The following is a 23,578-nucleotide window of genomic DNA, read 5'->3' as shown; positions in this document are numbered from 1 at the left end:
TTTCCATGGCCGTGAGGATGTATTTGTTGCCCGGAGTTTGGCGGAGATACCGAGTTCCACATACCCCGCGCTGCACACTTACGTGTATGCTTCTCGACTATTCGAGAGACGCAGCAATGAGACGAGCGTCAGACATGGTCGCCTCACTTCAAGGGCGGTGGAGAAGAGAGAGAGACTCTCGCTGGGTGGCCGCAAGGAGAACAAAGCCATGGTGATCTTTCGGGAGTCACGAAGCCTAGATGACTCAGCTGCGTCTCCTGGAATTCCAAGGTTTTCTCCAACGCGGCGATGTATCGCTTCGCCGAATTCTTAGTTCCACTAGGCAATCGCCATTCTGCACCCATCCGGCCATGTCGATTCAGCAATGGGTGTCGCCCCTTGAGGGATTGGATAGCCTTCGCCGGACAGAGGCTCCGATGAGCGCAGCGGGACCTGGCGAGGTGTTGGTGGAGATCCATACCGTCTCTCTGAACTATCGCGACGTGGAAGGTGATGTTTTCAATTGGTGGATGGGTCGTTCGATGATCACTGACGGCGGGATATAGTGAGCAAGGGGGAATACAAGCATCACAAAACTGCGGAGCAGAAGGCCACCATTGTACCATGCTCCGATATGTGCGGCAGGATCATCGAAGTGGGCTCTGGCGTGAGCCAATGGGCCGTGGGCGATCGGGTCCTGTCTACTTTCCTGCCCGAGCACCAGACCGGACAGGTGACGGAGAAGGAGCTTGCGGGAAGCATTGGTCTGCCACTCGATGGCGTCCTCGCGAGTCATCGCGTCTTCCCTGCCCACGGCCTGGTCCCTGCCCCTAGCTACATGTCGGATGAAGAGGCATGCACCCTACCCATTGCCGCTGTTACTGCCTGGATGTCCATCAATGGGATGCGACCAATTGGCCAAAACGGCGGCCAGGGCGAATATATCCTTCTTCAAGGCACTGGCGGTGTGGCCATTGCTGGCCTGCAAATCGCCAAGGCTGCGGGCGCAAAAGGTGAGAATGCCAATCTTCATTGCAAGTGGAATGAGAGAGAAAGAAATACCTGACCGGGCTAGTTATTATCACATCTTCGTCCGATACAAAATTGGACCAGGCTAGAAAGCTTGGGGCGGACTTTACGGTCAATTACCGCACAACCCCAAACTGGGAAGTAGCAGTCATGCAATATACTAAAAACCATGGCGCTGATATCATTCTCGAGACTGGTGGTGCTCAGACTTTGCGGAAGAGTTTTGATTGCATTGCGTTTGGGGGACTAATCGACTGCATTGGCTACGTCTCCGGCAAGGTGGACTCGGCTGATGATCGACTCAATGTGAATCTTTTGGCCCTGCGACGCAACGTGACTTTGAAGGGTATCATTAACGGCCCTAGGGACCGATTTGAGGAAATGATTCGATTCTACGAGGCGCATCGAATCCATCCGGTGGTCAATCGTGTCTTTCCCTTTGTCGAGTCCAAGGAGGCATTCAAGTTCCTGGAGAGTGGCAGCCACTTTGGCAAGGTGGTCATCAAAATTAGATCGTAACTAGGATTTCCATCTTGAGAAAAGTGTGATCACTATGCAAGGCCTGTCGAATACTTATTGTTGCTTACGGTGCACTACATAGTGGCCGTCACTAAGTCCTGAGGTACTAGTGGCAATGTCCTGCATCTTTCGCGGGTCTTTGACCTGTCGAGCGAAACCAAGCAGGAAAATTTGGGAGTGATAAGCATCTTCGCAAGACAGTCGAAGGTATTATCATCCTCGGAGGGTCCTCCCAGAACGTATAAATTGTTTTATTGAGTCCATAGGCGAGAGAGCTTTCCAGTGGTGAAATCACTGATATCACCCCCGCCGAGCTTCTGCTTCGATCTTGATCGCGTCTTCCGCACGACTCTTCCAATTCTCCTCCCATCGCGAGAGTGCTGGCCGTCCCTCGATGACGTCTTCGCTACCCCACTTCATGCGTGCTTGATCGAGAGCCTGATCAGCCTCGCCGTCGGGGCAGACAATGTAGAACGATCCCCGTTCCAATCCCTTTTGCAGCTCGGTCGCTACTTGACTTGGATACCATGCGCCGGCTGGCTTCTGGACCTCCTTTTCATTCGTGGGGCCGACATTCCCCATCAAACCAGTCCATGTCCAGCCGGGAATTAAAAGGTGGACGGAAATGTGTGCAGTCGCTGGATCAGAGCGGAGGTCGTGTGCGAGATGCTCGCTGAGGCTTTTTATCGCAGCCTTGGACGCATTGTATGCTGGGTTCCCAGCACCAGGCGGGTTGGTGATGCCCTGTTTAGAGCCTGTAATCACAATCGACCGAGGTGATTTAGACTCGGAGGCCAAGATCAGAGGAAGCAAGACTTCCAGTCCATTGAGAGGACCGTAGACATTGGTCTCAAAGGTCTAAGAAGGTTAGCTCTGCCCGTCGTTCCTGGTAGAGAATCTTCGCCTCCAACCTTTCGCCAATAGTCTCCATCGAGCCAGGGCGTCCGATGTCCGCTGTCGGGTTCTTGGGGTTTATAACCTTTGCCGGCATTCAGGACTATTAGATCGATCTCCGGGAAGGCTTGGGAAACTTGCTGCACAGTCTGTTTCCATGCGACAGCATCGGCAACATCCAGCACGTAGGCTTCTGTCATCAGGGCTGGGTCAAGCTCGCACAAGACATGCTTCGCCTTTGCTAGATTGTCTTGGTCAATATCCAGCAACGCCAGATGCATGCCTTGGCTCCGGCACAACTTTGCAACAGCGAAACCCACTCCCGAGGCTGCCCCGGTGATGAGGGCGGTATTTTGCACTTGAATGACGCGGTCCATCTTGGAATGGGAGGGTTGAATTGAGGGGTCAGTAACAGGCGTAGCGCAGACGTTTAAATGTACACGGTGGGGTGAAGAGCGGAAATGAGCGCCAATCATGGCGATCGATGGACGGCAGTTGCGACTGTCATCACGGCGTTTACGGACTTAGCCATGCTGATCAAGGTCGTGGATAAGGATCTTGATTCGTGAAACGCCAATTATCGCACTGACACTGAATGGCTGACAAGCCTTCGCCATGCTTCAGGCGCAGTGCCCGCCAGCAAGGCAGAAGTTCACCTAAAGCCCAGTCGGAGGGATGTACCAATGATGCCATCCTATCAAGCGGAGATTCAAACACGGGGATATTTTTAGACGGGCCCTATATAGGACAGCCCTGGGCCTCCAAATCTATAAATGCAAAGGCAGTCCACACGCATTGTTCTACCCGTTCCTCCCACTTCGCGTCACCTCAATGGCCGAAACGCTTTAGTTGCGCCGAGCAAGACGGGGGTTGAGACTTCGCTTCTTAAACGCGCCACTATCCGCGAGCGCCTCCGTTCGTCCTGGTCCAAAGTCTGGCTGACCCCCCAACGTGCCGAAAATGTCCCCAATGTAATTGCGAGGCTTCACGCCCAAGGCAAAAGTGCTGTCCCATCCCGATAGGATGCCTTGCACCACATGAATCCCGGCGCGGTAGATGTTTTCGATAGCCGGTTCGAATCCACCAGCATCCGCATAGAGCAGGTTATAGGTCGCACTGGACCCGGGATACGGTCTGTCGAAGTCGGATGCAGTGCGCATGACAATGATGCGGGCAAAATCGGTCAGGTTGCGGGTGGAGGAGCGGAGGAGGGCCTCGAGCGTGGCGTTGTCTTCCTGGGCAGAGGAGCAATAGTCGCCAGTTCCATTGGTGAGCAGCTTGGTCGTATTGTCAAAGGCATCACCCAGGATGTTGCCGCTGTAGTAGACATCCGAGGTGGCGACGTCGCATTCCACAACGCCGGGGGACAGAGTCGCGGCCTTGTACTCCCCGCCGGGAGTCGCGTAGTGGGCACGGTAGGCCTGGGCAGCCGCCGAATCGGAGAAGTTGGCCTTGCGGGCAAATCTGGCGGCGATACTGCGAAGACTGGCATTGAGCTCAAAGACCTCGGTGCCGTAGATACTCGTCGGGTACTGGGAGGGGAAATCCGCACCCAGGGGGAAGTACCCAGTCGAATAGTTCGTGGGGAGCTCCCGAGTGTCGATCTCATACTGCAGAGCCACCTGGACTGCGTATCGGGCGAAAGTGGCGGAGCCCATGGTGGTTCGCTTGGGGTTCACACCGGCGATGCCCGCGACGAAGAAGTACGTCTGGGTCAAGTTGAACAGAGGTGAGAAGGCCACCGACGTGACTGTTGTAGCAGCATTGATCTCGGATTCACCGGTGATCAGCTGGCAAATCTCATAATCCTCCGTGCAGTGGACCTCGGGGTAGAGGGGTGAGAGGCCGGGGAGGGTGAGGTTGTGGGCCAACAGGTTGAATTCGGGGATATTCCACCACGCCTCGGCTTCCGGTTCGAACTGTAATTGACGTTAGAACGAGTCGGTCTGGCTGCATTTAGGGTCCGGGCCTGTATACCATTGACACGATGAACACCTTGGGCGCGATCTTCCCATCGTGGGCAGCCGGGGCAGTGGCCGAGACCGCAGATCGCAGCAGCAACAGCGAGGCTGTCAGGGTGCGCAGGGACAGCATGGTGAGCTCGAAAGGCCTGGGGCGGTATTCGATCTCTTGCGCATCCGGCCGCGTGGAGTAGCTGCGCTTTTTAAAGACCAACAAGCTCGACGCTGCAGATTCCGCGAGCGCTCGCGGCCTCCACGCTGCCAACCGCCCATTCCGGTGAGTGGAGCCCGGTGCAGCCGGACTCAGCAGGGATCAACATCAGCCAGGGGTTGGTTCCTGATGGGGAGGAGGCCTCTGATTGGCATCGAGTCGGCCAAGCCCCATGGACTCGACCGCTTTTCGATAAAGAATCCCATTGTGACTATCGTGTCGACGCCATGACTGGCCCGTTGTAATCTCGGCGGACTTATCGGCGGAGGTCGGGCAAGGGAAAGAAGAAGCAGAAGCAGAAGAAGCTTATCGGAGCAGGCCGGTTGACCCGCCGTGGCGCATTCTCCTCACAGTCGGACTAGTGACCATCGAGGATGCTGACGATGAAGAGGATAGATTGGAATAGATTCTTCAGTTGAGAATTTAACGGAGTCCGTCGCGGGTCCGACGAGGCGGAGAAGGTGTCCGTTCGAATGTACCGGATGTGCAATGTTTCTGAGCGTGTCGCAACACCAGACATGCGTTCATCTCCTCGGATTGCGAGAGGATCTCGACAGCACAGAATTAGGTCGGCGCAGATAGGCGCAAACCGTGGCTCATACGTCGTATCAGTTATGTAAACAGACCAGTGCTTATCACACGCGCGCTAATGTATCCAAGACCGACACGCGCATCCGAGATTGCGGTTTCTACATCAATCCGTGTGTCAGATCGCTCCGTTATCAGGGCCTGTGGGCAGGCTGTAGATACATATATATGCATAGACTGAAGTACTTATCAGTGCTGCGTTTCCCCCCTCGAGAGAATTCTGATTCACCCTTCCAGAGTCATCTTCGTCGGTGGCCCGAACACCCGGGCTCACCCACCCCGGTCGGAATTCTTCAGGGGCCTTAGTGTGCATCCTTCGAACGCGCGAATGGGTGGTCTGCGTTCTTATTGTCGTTGCTGTATCCACATCTCAGAGCGTGTGGAGGTGCCGAGCCATGCACTCTGAGCCGCGCTGGTCCACAGCGAGACACTCATAGCACGCGGATCTAGGTATAGCATGCGGTGTATAGCAATATGTACTGGTATCTGAATGCGACAAGCCGGGCTCTGTTCCACAGAAAACAACACGCCTTGGTCGCTTGTTACCACTGAGTTGGACGAGTCAGACGGTGGAAGGGAGAATCGGTTGAAGTGGGTGAAAGTGAAGGTGAAAAGGGAAAGGGAAAGTTGGTGGGACATCGAAAGGGCGGTCGAAGTTTCGTCTTAGCGTAATTCGGCTTCAACGTTTGTTATGACTCGTCTTGTCTGGGCTTTTCTTGCATCCCTACCACCCGCTTTGATTGGCGACTTGACACGCCCTCCTCCAGCTCGAGGCCCTGGCCATTGCTCGTGGCCACTCGTTTTTGATGCACCACCACGGCGCTGTCCCTATCCTCAGGGACGCCGTCCATGGATGATGTCTCCATTCGGCAAGCTCCACACCCCTTTCCGCGGATGATGTGGCACCAAATGCCGAACGATCGCCTACGCCGGCCGAGGAAACCTTGATTTTGCTCCGAATGGATGGTTGATGGGTCTGAAAACAAGGCCGGAGTATATGCCAAGGTATTCTTGTCTCCCCGCGGCCCTCTGCACTTGTACTTATTCTCATCCTCAAGGGACTGGCGACGGGGGCGCTCGACGTGTCAAAACGGGGCCACAAAGGGGGAAAAAAAATCAGTGCTCAGAACCTTAAAGACAACCGGCCGGCTTGTATATATACCCGCGCATGAGCATAGCGTTTGGCTCCTGTCGGACGAAATGGATCCAATCGATTATACACCACACACGATCATCATCGTCGGCGCCGGCATTGCGGGCATTGCTTGCGCCCTCGCCCTCTCCCGAGAACTCACCCCCTTCGTACCCGACCTCACAATTACCATCTACGAACGACACGAGATCCTTTCCACCTCGGGCGGCGCCATCAATCTCACCCCCGTCGCGCAACGCCATCTGGCCCAATTGGGGGTCCTCGACGAGCTCGACCGCATGGGTGCGGAAGGGGGCGCCGAGGTGGATGCCATCGAGCTATTTTCCGTGCGATCCGGCCGCTCGATCGGCTCCCTCGATTTTGTCGATCACGACGGAAATGGGTTCGGCGGATACAAAGGGCGCCGGGTGATGCGCATCATCCTGTCCATGGCAATGATGGCCGTCGTGGACCGGACCCCCAACGTGAAGATCGTCTTCGGGAAGAAAGTCGCCGGTGGGGAGGAGCTGGACAAAAGAGCGGTGGTCCATTTTCAGGACGGGTCCGAAGCTGTCGGTGATCTGGTCATCGGCTGCGATGGTGTTCATTCCGCAGTCCGCACTCGCTGGGTCGATCCCGACTGTCCCTCGCAGTATACGGGTCTCTCGTTCCTGCAAGCCAGCGTGCCTACACGCTCTATCGCATCACCCATCCATTTCCGCTCTGCGGCCCTCAATATCTCACGCCATGGCTCTATCCTCACAAGCTTCTGTGATCGCGACCACGAGCAAATGTTTGCTGCTGCGATCGTGCAGTTCAGCAAGGACGACCTGAGCTACTACCGGCTCGAGGCGGGCCAGGACTGGGCCACTCAAAATCAGATTCGGGGCGGGTTGCGGGCCGAGATGCGAGATCGCTTCGCGAAGTCGGCCCTGCCGTGTATCCGGGAGATAGTGGACAGCAAAGTAGATTGGATGTTGTACCCGGTTTATCAAGTCCACCCCGGAGGGCGATGGTGCATGAACCGGGTTATCTTGCTTGGCGATGCCGCGCATGCAGTATGTTCTTCCAACTCGTCCTGTCTATTCCGTCGCTGAGCATACTAACTCTGATGCCGCAGATGCCCCCACGGGACGAGTCGGCTGCATACGCGCTTGACGATGGGATTCTCTTTGCCCGCATCCTGGCCCGCTACCGATCAGAATCGTTGACAGAGGTCTTCGATGCCTATGAGCGTCTTCGTCGCGACACCATCAACCATGCATTCAACGAATCCCACCGAGCGTGGGCGCGGAACCGTGATATGGGCATACTCGAGGGTCGGCTCAAGGAGTTTATGACTCCTTTCTATCTCCGCAGTCACCGAGAGGAGCGCGAGGCGGCGTGGGAGTTTGACGCGACCAAAATAACGCTTCCAACCCCTTCGCCTAGCGAGGATCTGGACTCTCTGCGTTCATTGTTGAAAGGACGTTCCTTGTGAAAGATGAATGCCATGTGTACACATCTGGTCGGTGGTCGTGCTCGGTTGGGGTTGCGGTGGGACGGTGTTGCTGGGCTTTTCTCCGTTACATATGATCGATACCCTGAGGTAGCCCCTTGTACTCTAATTTGTCTCCCCAAAAGTGATTTTACGCTGTACCCGAACCAGTCCGTTTTCAGGCTCGACTACTCCGGTTATGTTAAGACCTGCAGCAATTTCTCCGGGTCTGCCCCCCCCAGACTTAGGATTACTATGTCTGGGAAAACGATACCCTGCAGTTTCAAGGCTTGTGATTGCTTGTTCAAACGGATATGGAGCTTGTATTTTAGACCGGTCAGACCCTCTATTTTTGCTTATTGTTCTCAGAGAGGATTGCAGCTGACTGTGACTGCTGGACAGGCACCTGATCTCCCTTATCGTACATTCCTTGCGTGTCATGCGTTGCCCAATGGTTCGCAGTTGGAGCTCGTAGCGCATAGGCCATTGGGCTCTATGATAGAATTTAGACGGAGGAAGATGCATCATGGAGTGAAGGATTTGAGTTGCAATCCTATAGTTCATCTAGTTACGTTCAAGGCACACTGATTCGACACAATAGCCCCGCTAGTCATATAGACAGCAGACATGGATGCTTGAAGCAGCTGAAGCCTGGTGGAAAGCGAAAGGGGGACTCCTGGCGCCTTTTTAGGATAATCTTACTCTTTCTCAAACTCACTCTTGACGCTATGCCTTTCTGACCTTAATCTCTTACCTACTGTCCTAGCCGTATGCTATATACTACTTAGTATGCCCGATGACTCCCAATGGGGAAAGGCCGTTCGGTCTTCGACTCACGTGCCCCGACGGGAGCGATTCCTCCAATCAGAGCAGAGCAGCCGCATCGCGGACTTTCGGACTCTTCTTCTCCTCGCTGCACCGGATGCACAGAGATAGCAGTCGCACTCGAAAATGAGTGCAAAGCATGCCTTACAGAAGATCTCGGAATACTGTCGAGGGGGTGCTCAACGTGCGTACCTAGGTCGGTCCTAGAATTTGGTAGTCTAAATACATGCATATTTTCCCGCCGATCGACTCCGTATGGGTATACCTAGTGTCGCTAGTCTTTGAGATTGCAATGCAGGCTCCAATTCAGTAGACAGCGTTTGTGGAGTGTTTGCTTAGAAACGAGAAGCTTTTTCAGGGAATGCTCCAACAAACGGGTCATGGTGATAGGTTATGAAATAGATATTGCTGCCTGAGATGGCAAGATCGGAGTACTTGGCGGGGAGCGCGGCGTGATCAAGATGAAAAATCATCGCGCACGACGTTGCAGCTATTTCACAAACCTCATCATGGAGAGTTGCTTGTCGACTGGTGCTTGACAGGATTTGGCGTGGATTCGTGCCTGACAGACATGGCCGCCACCGGGACAGTCTCGCTTCCAACCTCCTCGCCGCTACAGAACAATCCTATTGTCCAAGCTTCCTGTGACTTGACCATGTATCCACCCCTCTCCAGGAGCATCACCCCCTACGAGAGGAACAGGAATTACCTTTATGACTTGGTCTTCCAGAACCCCCATGCCAATGCCACCACCAATTTGATCCCCGCGGACAACCACAAGATGGGCGCGATCTCGCCGGTAGCCTTGGTGACCCAGCCGCCAATGATGGCGCCTACCAGCGTCAGTACGAAAGCCACCACGCGCCGATCCCGCTTTTCATTCCGCAATAAAAACAGTTTAGGGTCCGACATCAGATCGCACAGTAGACTTGTGATCACCACTGTCGGGATCTCGTTGAAACCCAGGGCTCGGCTGGCAACGATCTGGCCTGCCGCCTGAAGACTGAGAAGTACAATTGGCACCTCTTGGTCCCATTGGGTTGTGGACTGCGACTGGCTATCGGCCAGGGCACTCGAGACCACACCGCCTTGAACAAGGCCAGCGGTGATCACGATGATACTAGCTTGGATGAGGAAGCTCAGCATCAAACACCCTCGGCGGCGGGCGCCGACAATCCGATTGATCTGTGCAAAAAGGAAGCAGCCCGCCACAAAGCAGACAATGGATGTCAATGATCGCGCCCAACCGTATGGACGAGGATTCTGGTTTGACGCGCCGAGCCCGACAAATATGGTGTTTCCTGCAACCACAGCCGAAACGTCAGCGTTTTCATCCTTGTTGGTGCATCGGCGACAGCTAACGCGATCACGTCGTACCGGTTTGCATCGACACAAAGGTCTTGTACGCTGCGAGAGTTAGATTTTTCGCTTTTCTCCATGCCAGCAAATGTTTTGGAGTGTCAAACACACCATTATATATCGTACTGTCGACCAACCCGGAAGTCAAACAGCAGGTAAACAGTAGCAACTCGGCATGCCGTGGCTCGACTTCGTCGCTCAGAAAGGCAGACAGACCAGCGACAGACCCTTTCTGCTGGCCCATGGCATCGGTTGAGAATGATGGAGTAAGAATGAGGGGGGCAGGAATGATGGAAGACAGGAAGACAGGCTTTTTATCCTCTGGCAAACCCCTTCCGGGGGGGGGGGGGGGATGGGACAAACCCCAGAACCATCAGCGCGTCTCTTTCCTCTCCCCTCCCCCTCAACAACGCAAGCCCCCAATATGCAGCCGGTTACATCGTCAGTCTCTTATCAAGATCCCTCAAGACTTGGCCAAGAGCAACAGCCAACGAAGAGACTTGTTCTGCATAAGCGAGAGCTAGTTGAGGTCAGCCACAATTCATCATCACACGTTCAACCAAGTCCGTCTCGGTGCTTTTAGTGCGAGCTGACGCCGAGCTCCGCCCTCTCCGCCGAACACGATGGCCTCCAAATCGGAGTCGAGCCCCGAGTGCCAAGGGCAATTCGGGAGGAATCGGTCATGATGCCCAGCGACTTGGCGCCGCGTCCTTCGTCCCGAGATCCACCAACGGGAGGAGATGTGCGACTGAGGGGCTCTGGTGTACAACCTGCCTCGGGGCATTTGAATTGTACTCTACACGAGCGAAGTGCATATCGGCCGATGGGCATCCTTTGGTTCCCTAGAGGGAGTGGGCTTTGCAAGTTGTACCTCGGCCGTTTGCTGGTTCATCTCAAGCCAAATGAAGTCTCCGCAAGACTAGCCGCGTCCCGCGCCGGCCCCGTCAATGGGCTCGCAGAGTTGTCCATCACCCGCATGGTGGATTGCGGGAGTGGCTTGGCGAACCAGGGTCTTGATTACGCTGATCCTCGGCCTGACTTTCTTCAGATAATATCCCGCATAGCGGAGATCTCCACATATGCAAGTGAGAATACGACGTACGGCTGTCCGCATCATGCATCCTAAGCGCTAATAAACCTCAGATGAATGATATCCTGAACAATCTCGCAAATTGGTATCACGGCGACCGATATAGATTGTCCAGATCTTCAAGCATCATATTCCTGGAGGAAAGCACCCTCGAGAGCTGCCGTACCAAGTCTTGTGTCGCAGGGTCCCTGAGCCCCTGTAGGCGAGGTGTATTAAGCCCAGAATGCGGCAATTGATATCACCGGATCGGGTTCCTCCCCTAATTTTTCAATTTCCTCAGGGGGGGTCGACGGCGTGGATTCGTATCTGCAGTGGTCTTGCATAGGTAGCCAGGTCATCTGGACTCCGAGGCTAGGCTGGTGCGACCATAGAAGGAGCATCTTGCCTTGGCAAATGGCGAGATGTTGCATCTCCAAGACACCAAGACCTTTGGCCATCCTGTGTAATCTTCCTCAGTTGCCGCCAGCCATCACTCGGCGGGGGCTGACCGAAATCCTAGTCGGATCAAATTATCCCGAGGAGCACGCTGCTGGAGATATAAAGATCTTCTCCTGCCTCTCGCTGCTGGAAAGTGACAGATTTCCATCTACACGCCAAGAGAACTCCTCCCTGGATCCTAATTCACCATGACGATCACCATAACTGTTGAAAAAGATGGCTACTACGAGGTCAATGGGATGCGACACGAACCTACCGTGTCACTCTACGTTATTCCAGCTGCATCCAAACTTCGTCGCATGCTCAAAGATACAAAGGACTTGATTGTGTGTCCCGGGGTCTATGATGGCCTATCTGCTCGCATCGCCATGGAAGTGGGCTTCAAGGCACTTTACATGGTAAGAAGGCACTCCCCACTACGAGGCCTAGTTTACTCATTGTCATCGTAGACCGGCGCGGGTACAACTGCTTCTCGACTAGGAATGGCCGACCTGGGGCTAGCCCAACTGCATGATATGAGAACCAACGCTGAGATGATAGCCAACCTCGACCCTTTCGGAGCTCCACTAATAGCGGACATGGACACCGGGTACGGAGGTATGGGCTATGAAACGTGAAAAGTATCAAATCGGTTCGGTGCTGACTTGCCCATTTCCAGGACCACTCATGGTATCCAAGTCTGTTCAGCAGTATATCCAGGCAGGTGTTGCCGGATTCCATATCGAAGATCAAATCCAAAACAAGCGCTGCGGCCACCTGGCAGGCAAGAAGGTGGTCAGTTTGGAGGAGTACATTACGCGGGTCCGAGCCGCCAAGTTGACCAAGGATCGGCTGCATTCTGATATTGTCCTGATTGCACGCACAGACGCCCTTCAGCAACATGGCTACGAGGAATGCATCCGCCGTCTCAAAGCAGCAAGAGATATGGGAGCCGATGTGGGCCTCCTCGAGGGCTTCACTTCAAAGGAGCAGGCTCGTCAAGCGGTCCAGGACCTGGCCCCCTGGCCGCTTCTTCTCAACATGGTTGAGAACGGAGCCAGTCCAGTGATTACGACAAAGGAGGCAGAGGATATGGGTTTTCGAATCATGATTTTTTCCTTTGCCTCACTTGCTCCGGCCTACCTGGGTATTCGGTCAGCTCTGGAGCGTCTGAAAACCGAAGGTGTGGTGGGAACACCGGAGGGACTTGGTCCTCGCAAGCTGTTTGAAGTGTGCGGTCTTATGGAATCCATGAAAGTTGATTCCGAGGCAGGAGGTGACGGTTTTGTCGACGGTGTCTGATCTGAAATATATGTTCATTCTCTTTCTGGGATCTAGCTAACTAGAAGCAATACTGGGTCGAAGCAATAACGTCATAGCTCTTCAGTCATCTCACGAGGACCCTTCCGTAGATTCAACCAGCGAATCAAACTCTGACCTGTCCCTTATCGTACATGGTACCCGGGACGTTGACTTCACAATTGCCTTCCCAACGACTGTAGGCTCGTCTTCCGTTGCGAGAGACGTGGATAGTAGTGGCCATAGACAGATCTCAACTATCTCATCAATGCCATATTGCCCTGTAAGACTTTCCATACTTTCCCCTTGGACAGTCATTCCTGGCACCATCCACCAAAAGTGGTATATCTGACCCTGACGCTCCAGTTTGCTTTTAAACTCCACAAATTCCCAAAGCAAATCCTTTAGCTGTCGAGTCCGTGTGGCAGCGCTGGTTCCAGAATATCGAGAGAATCGCGCTTCCATAATCCCTGCAATCCTATTGCAGGTTTCCACTAGCACAGGCTTTGCGAGGGATAGAAGCGCGCTGCTCATTGCCGTACGCCAGTGCTGCCCGACATGACTTGGATCTGTTTCAGTGAGAACCAAAACACCAAGAGCACCAATGCCGAGAGCGCTTTTGATCACTTACAAAGCCGTTGAACTTCGGTGTTCACATGAAAGAAATACGTATTCAACTGCAGGTCCTCGATCCCAACCATGAAGCGTGAAAGAATATAATGAAAGATAAGCTCCATGAGGGCGCCGTGGATATATGAAATATCCAACCCGAGCGGGGCGTCAGAGCTAACAGGGTTTCCACCATCTTCAGAGCTGACGCTCGAATGGGTAGGCAGCAGGTAACAGAAATGCTGCTTGACCCAGGTCTCGAGACCATGATATAGCCGGCGCATCAATTGCTTTGTTTCCTCATCGTCGAGCCTTTCTGTCCAATTCTGCAGTTTGTGGACTTTGACAATCAACTTGCGGTTCTCTTCTTGTGCAAGATTTGCTCTTTTAGTAGCCTCTTCGAGCAGCTGACCTTGTCGACGAGTCTTCTCTTCGCTGACAAGCTGAGCCTGTTGTGATCTTCTGGCGTGCTCATCGACTTGATCGAGTTTTTGTCGTAGATTGTGACAAACTCGATGGAGTTCCTCAACTTCGTCCACTAGAAGGGCCCTTTCGCCCAACTCTAGCTACGTCAGTGACAGTCTTACAAGAGACCAGACAGGGACCTCTTTACCATCAGGTGGACTCTCGTCTTGGATCGTTGTCATCTCAGACCCCCTGATCCCCTTGTTCGAATCCATTCCACGTAACAGGCCTCCAAAAAGCATGATGTTGTGGGATCGAAGAAATCCAGCTGTATTTGCGAGTGCGAACTGTAGAGAGACGGAGTCTGCTTAGGTACAGTATCGATTATAACTAAGCCTGGTTAGTGTGGACTTCCAATTACGTAGGGCCCGCCGGCTCCGACGCTGATTGTGGCTAGGAACACTAGTCTATGACACCGATCGCGCATAATAGGCCTAGGTTTAATCAATAAGCCCCCTTGGTAAAATCTGCATTCACAGTCACCGGAGCCTGAATCCGCCTCTTCGTTGAAATACACCAGAAACACTTTACAACAACAACAACAAAGGTAGGAAAGTCGCGACAATGAGTGCTGGAGGAGCACCTCGACTGAGTGTCGGCATCGACTTTGGCACAACATTTAGCGGGTATGCTTTGAGAAATATCCTCGATGAATACGCAGCAAGAAGAGGCTAACGATGTTAGTATCGCCTGGGCGTTGGAAGACTGTGCAGATGATGTCGAAGTCGTGCAGACGTGGCCAGGAGAAGGAAGCAGTGAGGTCCAGCCTCTTCTAAACTGATATTCCCGCCTGCTGATTCCAAAAGATTCATCGCAGAAGGCCCCTACACTTCTGTCCTATCAAAGGAATCGAGTTAAATGGGGGTATCAAGTAGATGACCTTACCGACGCCATCAGGGGGGTCAAGCTACTCCTTGATGAGAACCAGAAGTTTCGCTACGCGCCTGCAGCTGAAAGCGAAGAAAAAATTCGAAAATTGGGGAAGACACCCGTCCAAGTGACTGCAGAATACCTCAAGATGCTTGTAACTCATGCCAAGGATATCTTGTGCCGTCGATTCGGAAGCGCATTGCAGACGATGGATATTCATTACACCTTGACGGTTCCCGCTATATGGTCCGATAAGGCTAAAGATGCGACCTTGCAGGCTGCCCGCTTGGCCAATGTTCCGAGCTCCTGCTTATTTCTCCTATCTGAGCCGGAAGCGGCAGCGGCTTGTGCAATCCGTACAATCCAGCCCAATAGCATGGCCGTATGTCTTCTGGAGAATCTGTTGCAATTTGGAAATGCTATCTAATGAATCTTAGGAAGGGGACTGTTTCATTGTGTGCGATGCCGGGGGAGGGACTGTTGTAAGTAGGCAAATTCCTTTCTGGTGGCTTATTAGACTGACTACTACTCTGTAGGACCTCATTACTTATCGCATCACTCAAAACGAGCCACTGAGACTGGAAGAAGTTACAGAGGGGACAGGTAATCTGACACGCGTACTTTGGCTACAGTTTTACTGATTTATCATTTGCCAGGGGCCGTCTGTGGTTCAGTCATACTGGATGAGCGATTTGAGGACTTCCTTGTTCGCATCATAGGAAAGAATAGATACAACAGCCTCCCCGCTGCTTCCAAACTTATTGCAATGAGGCATTGGCAGAACTATATCAAGCCTTCATACCAAGGTCGGGTCCATTCTGATGGATTTGCCGACATAGGCTATTTTGCCCCGCTTCCTGGATTACCGGATCTTCCAGAATTTCACCTTACCGGTGGCCTCTTATACATGGAGCAGTACTGATATCATCCTGCGAGTTTTGAAGATTCGTACTAACGATAGGCTCAGTCAACAAATCGAGGAAATCTTTGAACCTATCATGGCGCACATCGAGAACCTCATTGACCAACAGAGATTGAAGGCGAAAGAGGCTGGTTTATCTACCAAGGTATACTAGATATCCAGAAATCCTGGTCTGTATGTCACTCACTTCACTAGGCAGTCATTTTAGTTGGGGGTCTGGGGGCATCTGAGTATCTTTTCAAGGGGCTACAGAGAGAGTTCCAAGGCATTGACATTATGCAGCCGACCAATGCGTGAGTACAAATACCTGTCATTCATTGCTTTTGCTTTGATGTCTAACTTATCCTAGATGGTCGGCGGTGGTGCGGTAAGTATTCTCTTCGACGAAGGTTTCACTGGACGCTGAAGAAACTAGAGGGGCTGTGTATCATGGACAAGACGGAAATCGAGTCCAAAACAGAAAGTCCCGCTGTCACTATGGTGTGGCAACGAGGACGAAATACAATCCGAAGCTTCACGGCCAGGATCAAAAGCTAACTTGGTGTCGGTTCGAAGAGCAATGGATGGTGGATGGGCAGATGGAATGGTATATTCAAAAGGTCAGTCAGTTCTAGTCGGAGTGCCATGGAAGATCTCTAAGGAGTCTGAACTTCAGGGAGAATAAATTGCGGAGGACAGACCTATCAAAATCTCCTTCTATCGAACCTTTGGGTTGAATGAGTCGTTACGGATGACAGACACCCTGGAGTTTTGTGTTCAAGAACAGGCTCCAAAGACCCACACATCTAGTAAGTTCCTTTCGCAAGATTAGAATCGTATTCCAAACCTATCCCATGGGGGTAATTCCAGTCTACTAGACTGGAATTAGGGCGGCAGTCTTAAGTATGGGAAAAAAAAAAGTGGGGCGGGGGTAGACTGGGATTAATTTTTCAAAGGTAGACTGGAATTATTTTCTGAAGTCGTACGAGGCTAAAAAATTAGGAGGTTTTAAATCTCCTTCCTCTTCGTACGATTCCTTAATTTTAGACCTCTAGACCTTCTCTATAGCTTAAAAGGGCGATATAAAAAAGTCAAGTTATTTTTTGATAAGGTAAACTTAGGCTAAATTAATACTAAGTCAGCAGTATTAGGCTTATATAGGCTAAGGTCTTAACTATAGTTAGGGTTTATAAATAAACCAGTTTTCCTATTATCAATAAACTAAAGGGTTTATAGGTATCTTGTACAATATACTGGTATCTTATAGAGATATATATCGCAATATCCTAGCTTTTATATATAATCCTCTACTAACTACCTCCACTATTTATCTTAGAAATTATTAGAATTCTATAGTAGATCTTATTCCTAGATATTCTAAAGCTATTTTTATTTATAGAAAAAGATTAAACCCCCCTAATATTAATGCTTAACTATATAAGTCTAGTATAGTATAGTTAGCTAAGATTCTATACTATATAACCACTAAGAAAAAGATACTTACTATCAGAAATCACTAGGTAAAGGCCTTTTTTTAGGTGGATTTTTTTAAGATTTCTATTTTTTTTAGATTTTTAAGTTTTAAAGGGAGGGAATTTTTCTAAATCTAGATTAGTATCCTATCTAGCCTATATAAAGGTAAGAACCTATCACACTTTAAATTTAGTATATAAATCCTTTTTATCTGAGGAGATCTCCACTATATAGGGTCTGTTATCTAGCTGGATAGGGTTATTATATAACCTTAGTGCTAAGGCGGCTAATAGTCCTATAAGTAGAATTACTGAGGTAGATAGTCCCTTTAAAGCTGGTGGGGTAGACTAGGGCTGGGTCTGGTTATAGTAGCCTTTATATGCTAAGTCTTGTATAGTGTAGTGGGCTATATAGTCTTGCTATTTACAGTTAGTGTATATACCACTTTAGTGGCCTAGTAAGCGAATACACTAAAGGAATAGCTATATTAGTAAGGCGGTATAGTATACTATATATACCTATACTAAGGGCTGGCTATAAGACTAGATCAGTAATATATTAATATATAATAGGTGCTGTAAGGTTAACTGAGCCTCCTAGATACTCTAAGGAGTATATAGGATATCTATATCTAGGAAGGCTAAGATATCTAGTTACTCCACTGTTATATATAACTAGCGTAGTAACTAACCCCTAAAGGGTAGGGGAAGCTATTATCTAGATTGGTTCTATTTATAGAACTATATAACCTAATCTATATACTAGGCTATATTAATCTAGTTAGGGTTGCTAGGATCGAACTATATAATAAACTGTATTATATTAAGTAGTAGGCTATTATAAGGGTATTGCTGCTATAGCTAGGTAGCTACTAAGGGGGGTAGGGGAGGGGGGTTATAGCTATATTATATAATATTAGTAGGGTGTAGTTTATCTTATTATCCCCTAGGAAGAGAAGGATATAGCTTATATATAAGATCTATTGTTAAGAACCAGATATCTAAGTTGTTAGGATAGATAGCCTGTTGGTCAGGTAAAGATAATCAAAGCAAAGAAGGATAATATCTAATTCAGACAGTAACTAATTCTTATTAAATCTAACTTAAGCAGCAAAGGAGATCTCCTTTTCTATCCTAAATCGTCAGAGAATTGTAGGGATTTGTTATTGATTAGAGTTTATTATAATATTAAAGGATACAGTTAGAGTAACCTTCCTCTATTCTGCTTAGGGACCCTATCCCTTATAATAATTTATCCCTTTTTTTATAGCAGATAACCTAGCTAATAGACAAAGAAAGTATAGAAAGTTATAAAATATATTATAACTTTTTAACTAAAAAGACCCAATAAAAATATTACTCTCCCTTTAACTTATTATACCTTCCTATCCTAAGCTATCTACTATATAATAAAAAAGTGACTAAAGATTATAGGATAGAGTATATAATAAAGAAAAGATAGTATAAAATCATTAATTTACTATATCTTCTTTAACTTTTCTATATTAATCCTTTAGTTATTATATCTTATAGTACTTTTCTAGTTACTATTAATCTATAATACTATTTTTACTAGAGATATTTAAGTTATTCTGTTATAACTGTATAGAGAGTAGTTCTTTTAGTAGTACTAATAGTAATATATAAGATAGACTTAGAGGATTCTATTTTATATTGTTATTACTATTCTAAAAAGTCTTTATACTATACTGTAAATATCTTTTTAGTTTAAAAGTGAATTATAAGCTAATCTGAATAGGTACTAATTAGGATATTAGCTAATATATATATTTTTATATTATTATTAGAGTTAACTATAGATATTATAGATAGATATATATAGATCTTTATAATAGTAGTTTTTCCTATACTATTCACTTTTAGGCTAATAGCTATTATAAATATAAAAATAAATAGTATCTTTTTAAGGGCTAGTTTTAGTGTAGTATAGACTATATATATATTAGAATATAAATTGTTAGGGCTAAAAGGCGAGAGTTGTATAAATATATTAATAGATATAATTTAGAATAGTTTTATTAATAAATTAAATAGGCTTATTAGGATAAATATTATTAATATATATATATTTACTAGTAAGAAATACTTATTTATCTAAATAAATTAATTATATTAGTATATCTTAATTTATATTTATATCTAAGTAATAATAGTTATATTTTATAGTATTATATAATTTAGTTATTTTTTTATAATATTAAGAATAAAATAGCTATAGATAGAGAAACTATAATTAATTAAAAATAATTTTTTAGATTTAGTTCCTAATTTATTTATAAGATATAGTAATATAATATTATTTTATTAGTAAAGATATAGGGATATTTAAATAGTTTATTAAGGCCTTATAGTTTCTAATTTAGGTTTATTTTAGTTAGTTATTAAGGTATTTAGGTGTTTCTAGCTAGTCTTATAGTAGAAGTAAAAGATACTATATTTTTTCTAAAACTTCTTTTCTTTAATCTTCTAAAGTTATATCTCTGTTTACCTTTTATATTTTTAAAGTATTTCTTTTCTGATTTAAAAGCTTTTTTTTATTAAATTAAAATACTAATCTAGTTTTTAAAATATCTAAGATAAATTTTACTCTATCTCCTATTTCTTTACTTTTTTCTTTGCTATATAGACTAACTAGTACTTTTTTATTACTGATTTATCTAGTATATAATTATATTTATATTGCTTAGTTTAACTAATATAATTTTTACTTTTAGCTAGCTAAGAATAGCTAAGATAGTATTAAGCTATTCTAGATAAACTATATATTTAATATACTGAATTCTTAAATATATATATTTTACTTAGTAGGGAATACTATATATAATTTAGTAAGCTTTTTATAATAATTTAAAAGTAATATATTTCTAATATAGATTAGATTCTAGGTAAAATTACTAAAGATACTATTAACTTAATAAAGTTAATTTAGTTAGTAAATATATTTTAAGATCTTTTTTATTTTTTTAATAGTGATTTAGCAGAGATTCTTAATTAAAGTGCTTAGCTAGATAATATTTAGCCCTATATAGTTTTAGTTATTAAAGAGTTATATAGGGCTTTTATATCTTTAATTATTTTTTATCAGTCTATTTATAGATTTTTAGCTATTTAAATTTAAGTTTTTTTAGTAAAGGTTTCTTAATTATCTTTTAAAGATTTAATAGCGATTTATTAATAATTTATAGACTACTTAATAAAAGTATTAATAATTTTTAACTAGATAAATTGCCTTTTTAAATCCTTTACTATAATCTAATTTTAGACTACCCTAAAGTAAATTACTAATTATAAATTATTAATTTAATATTAAATTATATCTATAGATAATAGTTATATATTTTAAATAACTATAAAGGTTTATTTCTATAAAGTAATTATAGAAATTATCTATAAAATAGATATTTTAGATAATAATAAAGAGGCTACTGCTTTTTAATTAGATATTTAGGACTGATTAAAATTCTATTAGCCTCTTTTACTATTAATCCTATAAAGATTTAGTATTATTTTATAGGCTTTAATTATAGCCTTTTTATATAATTTCTTAGCTTATATATATTAAATTAATCTCTTTACTTTTTCTACTTTTTCCTAAATTTATTAATTATAGCCTAGATATTCCTTATATCTTTATATATAATCTATTAGTTATATTCTGATAGCTATTCTATTTATTTAACTAGAAAATAATAATCTTTATTAATAAGTTTTTTATTATAGATTTTTTTAACTTTTTATTTATTATTATTAGCTAGTTTTAGTATTAGTAATAATTTAGTATTAATTTTTTCTTTTTATAGTTCTAAAAGGGATATATAGAATATATTATAGATTTAGGAATATTATTCTAATAGTGCTAAGTAATATATCTAGGGTCTAACTATAGTTAGGACTTAGAAAGGTCTAATAAATTATAGGGCTAGCTTCTTAGATAGAAATTTTAATTTTAAATTATATATTAATAGGGCCACTAGATCCTCTTTTTTAAATTTTATTAGTTTATACTTTAAATTATAGTGTTCTGCTTAGGATTTATTTAATTTTTTTTATAACTTAGTTAATTTTTAGTGGAGAATTTTTAATTTTTCTATTTATATAGTAGTAGCTAGGACCTCTTTTATATATAAATTAGCCTTAATTTAGAGGTAAAAGTCTAGTTAGTAACTATAAAGAATATTAAATAGGTTTTTCTTAGTTATTATATTAACTATATTATTATATATAAATTCTGTGGTATATAGTAAGTTTAGCTATATTATCTATTATATATTAATAAAGTATTATAGGTATTTCTTAAAGGTTTAGTTTATTTATTCTGTTTAGCTATCTATTTATAGATAAAATATAGTAAATAGTTACTATTTAATATATATTATTTATACTAGGATTAACTAGAATTTACTAGTAAAAATAGGGCCTTTATTAGATATAATACTATCTAGAGGTCTAAATTTTAATTCTATTTTATTATAAAATAGTTTAGCTAACTCTATAGAGTTAATTAATATAAAAATAGGGAAGAAAAAGTATATTTTTGTGAATCTATTAATAATAACTAAAATTAAGTTAATAAATTAATTTTTAAAATAAACAGTTAGTAATCTTATAATAAAATTTATTAATAGTTTAGATTAAGGCCTATATAGAATTAGTAGTGATTTAAGTCTATTTTAGGGCTAATATTATAGGGCGACTATTCCTTAATAAATTATATAGTCTTTAATATATTTAACTATATTATTATAGAGGTTTATCTAATAGAATTTTCTTTTAAGAACTTTTTTAGTTTAATTTTAGCTAAAATATCCTATAAAAGGGTTATTATAGTATAATAATAGTAAATTTTACTATAGTTATTCCCTAGCTAAGATATATAGCTATTATTTATAGTGTAAAAAGTCTATAGAATTAATAGTCTAGTCCTTTTTTAGATTTGTCTCTGAAATAGCAGTTTTTCTATATTATATTTTAGGATTTTTATTTTAGATCTTAAAGATTAATAATTTTAAATTATTATTTACTTTTATAGTATAAATCTATTTATCTGTATATATAGTTTAAACTATATACTAGGAAATTTATTAGTTATAACTTAATTCTTTTTAGATAGCCTAGTTAGTTATTTCTGCTTTTTTATTCTTTTCTTTGGACTTATAGTATAAAGGGCTAAAAAGATCTCTTTTAAACTAGGATTTACTAGTAATAAAGTCTATTATATTTATTAACTTAACTATAATATCTATTTTATTTTTCTTTAAATTAATAATAAAATAATCTTTTAGTAAATTTAAAAGTTTAGTACTTAAAGTATCCTTTAAGTCTAAATTTACTATTTAAGATAGTATATCTATAAGGTTTTCTTTACCTTTTTAGTGTTAAATTGTGAATTTAAATAGACTTAAAAATATATATTATTATACTTAATAGCTATTTAATTTAGATTGTTTTATAAATATTTATAAATTAGAATAGTTAAAAAAGACTTTAATTTAATATTTAGCGCTTTTAAGATAGTATTACTAGTATTTAAATAACTAAATAATAGTGAATAGTTCTTAATTTAGTATTTTATAATTAATTTTTGCTATTTAGAACTTTTATAATTAAAATAAAATAAAGTAATAAACTCTGTTATTATTTAGCTATAATAGAATATTAGCTATATTTTAGTTAGAAATATTAGTTTCTAAATGAATTTATCTTCTTAGGTTAAAATAGTAAAATAAAGGGGTAGTCTTAAATATAGTAATAAAGTTATAAAATATTATAGTTTTAATAGTGTTTAATTGTATTAGCCTAGGTTTTTTTTCTTTTATACTATCTCTTAGTAAAGAGATTAATAGTAGTGTAATTAAAGAATAATTTTTAATAAAATACTAATAGAAATTATAGAATTTAAAAAATATTTAAATATTATAGTATAATTTTAGAATTAGCTATAATTTAATAATAAAAACCTATTAAAGGTCTATTAAAATACTTTTTTAGTTAATAATATATCTAAGGAATTCTATTTTATCTTAATAAAAAGTGTATTTTAAAGGTTTTATATAAAATTTAGTATTATATATTTATTATAAAATTTTATAAAGATATTAAGTATATAAATCTTAATCTATTAAGAAGATTAAGATATTATTTAGATATATTACTATAAAGATATTAAGATATTTATAAAGTGCTATATAGATATAGTTCTAGAATATTATAGATATATTAGTTAATCTAAAGGGTATTACTATATATTTAAAGTAGCTATATTAGGTATAAAAAGCTATTTTCTATTTATCTCCTTTCTTAATTTAAATTTAGTAGTATATATTTTAAATATTAATTTTACTAAAGTATTTTATTAGGGTTTTAGGGGTTTAGGGTTAGGGTTTAGGGTTTAGGGTTAGGGTTAGGGTTTAGGGTTTAGGGTTTAGGGTTTAGGGTTTAGGGTTTAGGGTTTAGGGTTTAG

General features: G+C 43.6%; 8 protein-coding genes across 8 annotated transcripts; 4 read left to right on the top strand and 4 right to left on the bottom strand.

Annotated features, from left to right (window-relative positions):
- Positions 1–350: 350 nt before the first annotated feature.
- On the top strand, positions 351–1,527 carry N7459_007786 (zinc-dependent alcohol dehydrogenase family protein; the record flags this gene model as incomplete). Its single annotated transcript, XM_056946954.1, has 3 exons — positions 351–489; positions 546–992; positions 1,055–1,527. The coding sequence occupies 3 exons, from the start codon at positions 351–353 to the stop codon at positions 1,525–1,527; spliced, it is 1,059 nt and encodes a 352-aa protein (XP_056796464.1).
- A 300-nt stretch (positions 1,528–1,827) lies between these two features.
- N7459_007785 (SDR family NAD(P)-dependent oxidoreductase) lies at positions 1,828–2,798 on the bottom strand (the record flags this gene model as incomplete). The annotated part of the gene is made up of 2 exons (XM_056946953.1): positions 1,828–2,385; positions 2,439–2,798. 2 exons carry the CDS (start codon positions 2,796–2,798, stop codon positions 1,828–1,830), a joined length of 918 nt encoding a protein of 305 aa, XP_056796463.1.
- Positions 2,799–3,266: 468 nt separating this feature from the next.
- Positions 3,267–4,515, bottom strand: N7459_007784 (purine-nucleoside phosphorylase; the record flags this gene model as incomplete). Its single annotated transcript, XM_056946952.1, has 2 exons — positions 3,267–4,340; positions 4,399–4,515. The coding sequence occupies 2 exons, from the start codon at positions 4,513–4,515 to the stop codon at positions 3,267–3,269; spliced, it is 1,191 nt and encodes a 396-aa protein (XP_056796462.1).
- A 1,866-nt stretch (positions 4,516–6,381) lies between these two features.
- On the top strand, positions 6,382–7,793 carry N7459_007783 (FAD-dependent oxidoreductase; the record flags this gene model as incomplete). The annotated part of the gene is made up of 2 exons (XM_056946951.1): positions 6,382–7,371; positions 7,434–7,793. The coding sequence occupies 2 exons, from the start codon at positions 6,382–6,384 to the stop codon at positions 7,791–7,793; spliced, it is 1,350 nt and encodes a 449-aa protein (XP_056796461.1).
- A 1,533-nt stretch (positions 7,794–9,326) lies between these two features.
- N7459_007782 (YoaK family protein) lies at positions 9,327–10,218 on the bottom strand (the record flags this gene model as incomplete). The annotated part of the gene is made up of 2 exons (XM_056946950.1): positions 9,327–9,916; positions 9,993–10,218. The coding sequence occupies 2 exons, from the start codon at positions 10,216–10,218 to the stop codon at positions 9,327–9,329; spliced, it is 816 nt and encodes a 271-aa protein (XP_056796460.1).
- Positions 10,219–11,690: 1,472 nt separating this feature from the next.
- N7459_007781 (isocitrate lyase/PEP mutase family protein) lies at positions 11,691–12,783 on the top strand (the record flags this gene model as incomplete). The annotated part of the gene is made up of 3 exons (XM_056946949.1): positions 11,691–11,900; positions 11,952–12,099; positions 12,161–12,783. The coding sequence occupies 3 exons, from the start codon at positions 11,691–11,693 to the stop codon at positions 12,781–12,783; spliced, it is 981 nt and encodes a 326-aa protein (XP_056796459.1).
- Positions 12,784–12,873: 90 nt separating this feature from the next.
- Positions 12,874–14,096, bottom strand: N7459_007780 (uncharacterized protein; the record flags this gene model as incomplete). The annotated part of the gene is made up of 3 exons (XM_056946948.1): positions 12,874–13,349; positions 13,412–13,951; positions 14,003–14,096. 3 exons carry the CDS (start codon positions 14,094–14,096, stop codon positions 12,874–12,876), a joined length of 1,110 nt encoding a protein of 369 aa, XP_056796458.1.
- Positions 14,097–14,503: 407 nt separating this feature from the next.
- N7459_007779 (Hsp70 family protein) lies at positions 14,504–16,457 on the top strand (the record flags this gene model as incomplete). The annotated part of the gene is made up of 10 exons (XM_056946947.1): positions 14,504–14,609; positions 14,661–15,106; positions 15,162–15,206; positions 15,261–15,327; positions 15,381–15,639; positions 15,692–15,791; positions 15,842–15,939; positions 15,996–16,008; positions 16,036–16,245; positions 16,320–16,457. The coding sequence occupies 10 exons, from the start codon at positions 14,504–14,506 to the stop codon at positions 16,455–16,457; spliced, it is 1,482 nt and encodes a 493-aa protein (XP_056796457.1).
- Between the last annotated feature and the right edge of the window lie 7,121 nt (positions 16,458–23,578).

Source organism: Penicillium hispanicum, assembly GCF_028827665.1.
Source record: "Penicillium hispanicum strain IBT 35686 chromosome Unknown utg000007l_segment0_segment0, whole genome shotgun sequence".
Classification (NCBI taxonomy): domain Eukaryota; kingdom Fungi; phylum Ascomycota; class Eurotiomycetes; order Eurotiales; family Aspergillaceae; genus Penicillium; species Penicillium hispanicum.
The sequence above is the reverse complement of the archived record's forward strand: the minus strand, read 5'-3'. Positions and strand labels throughout refer to the sequence as shown.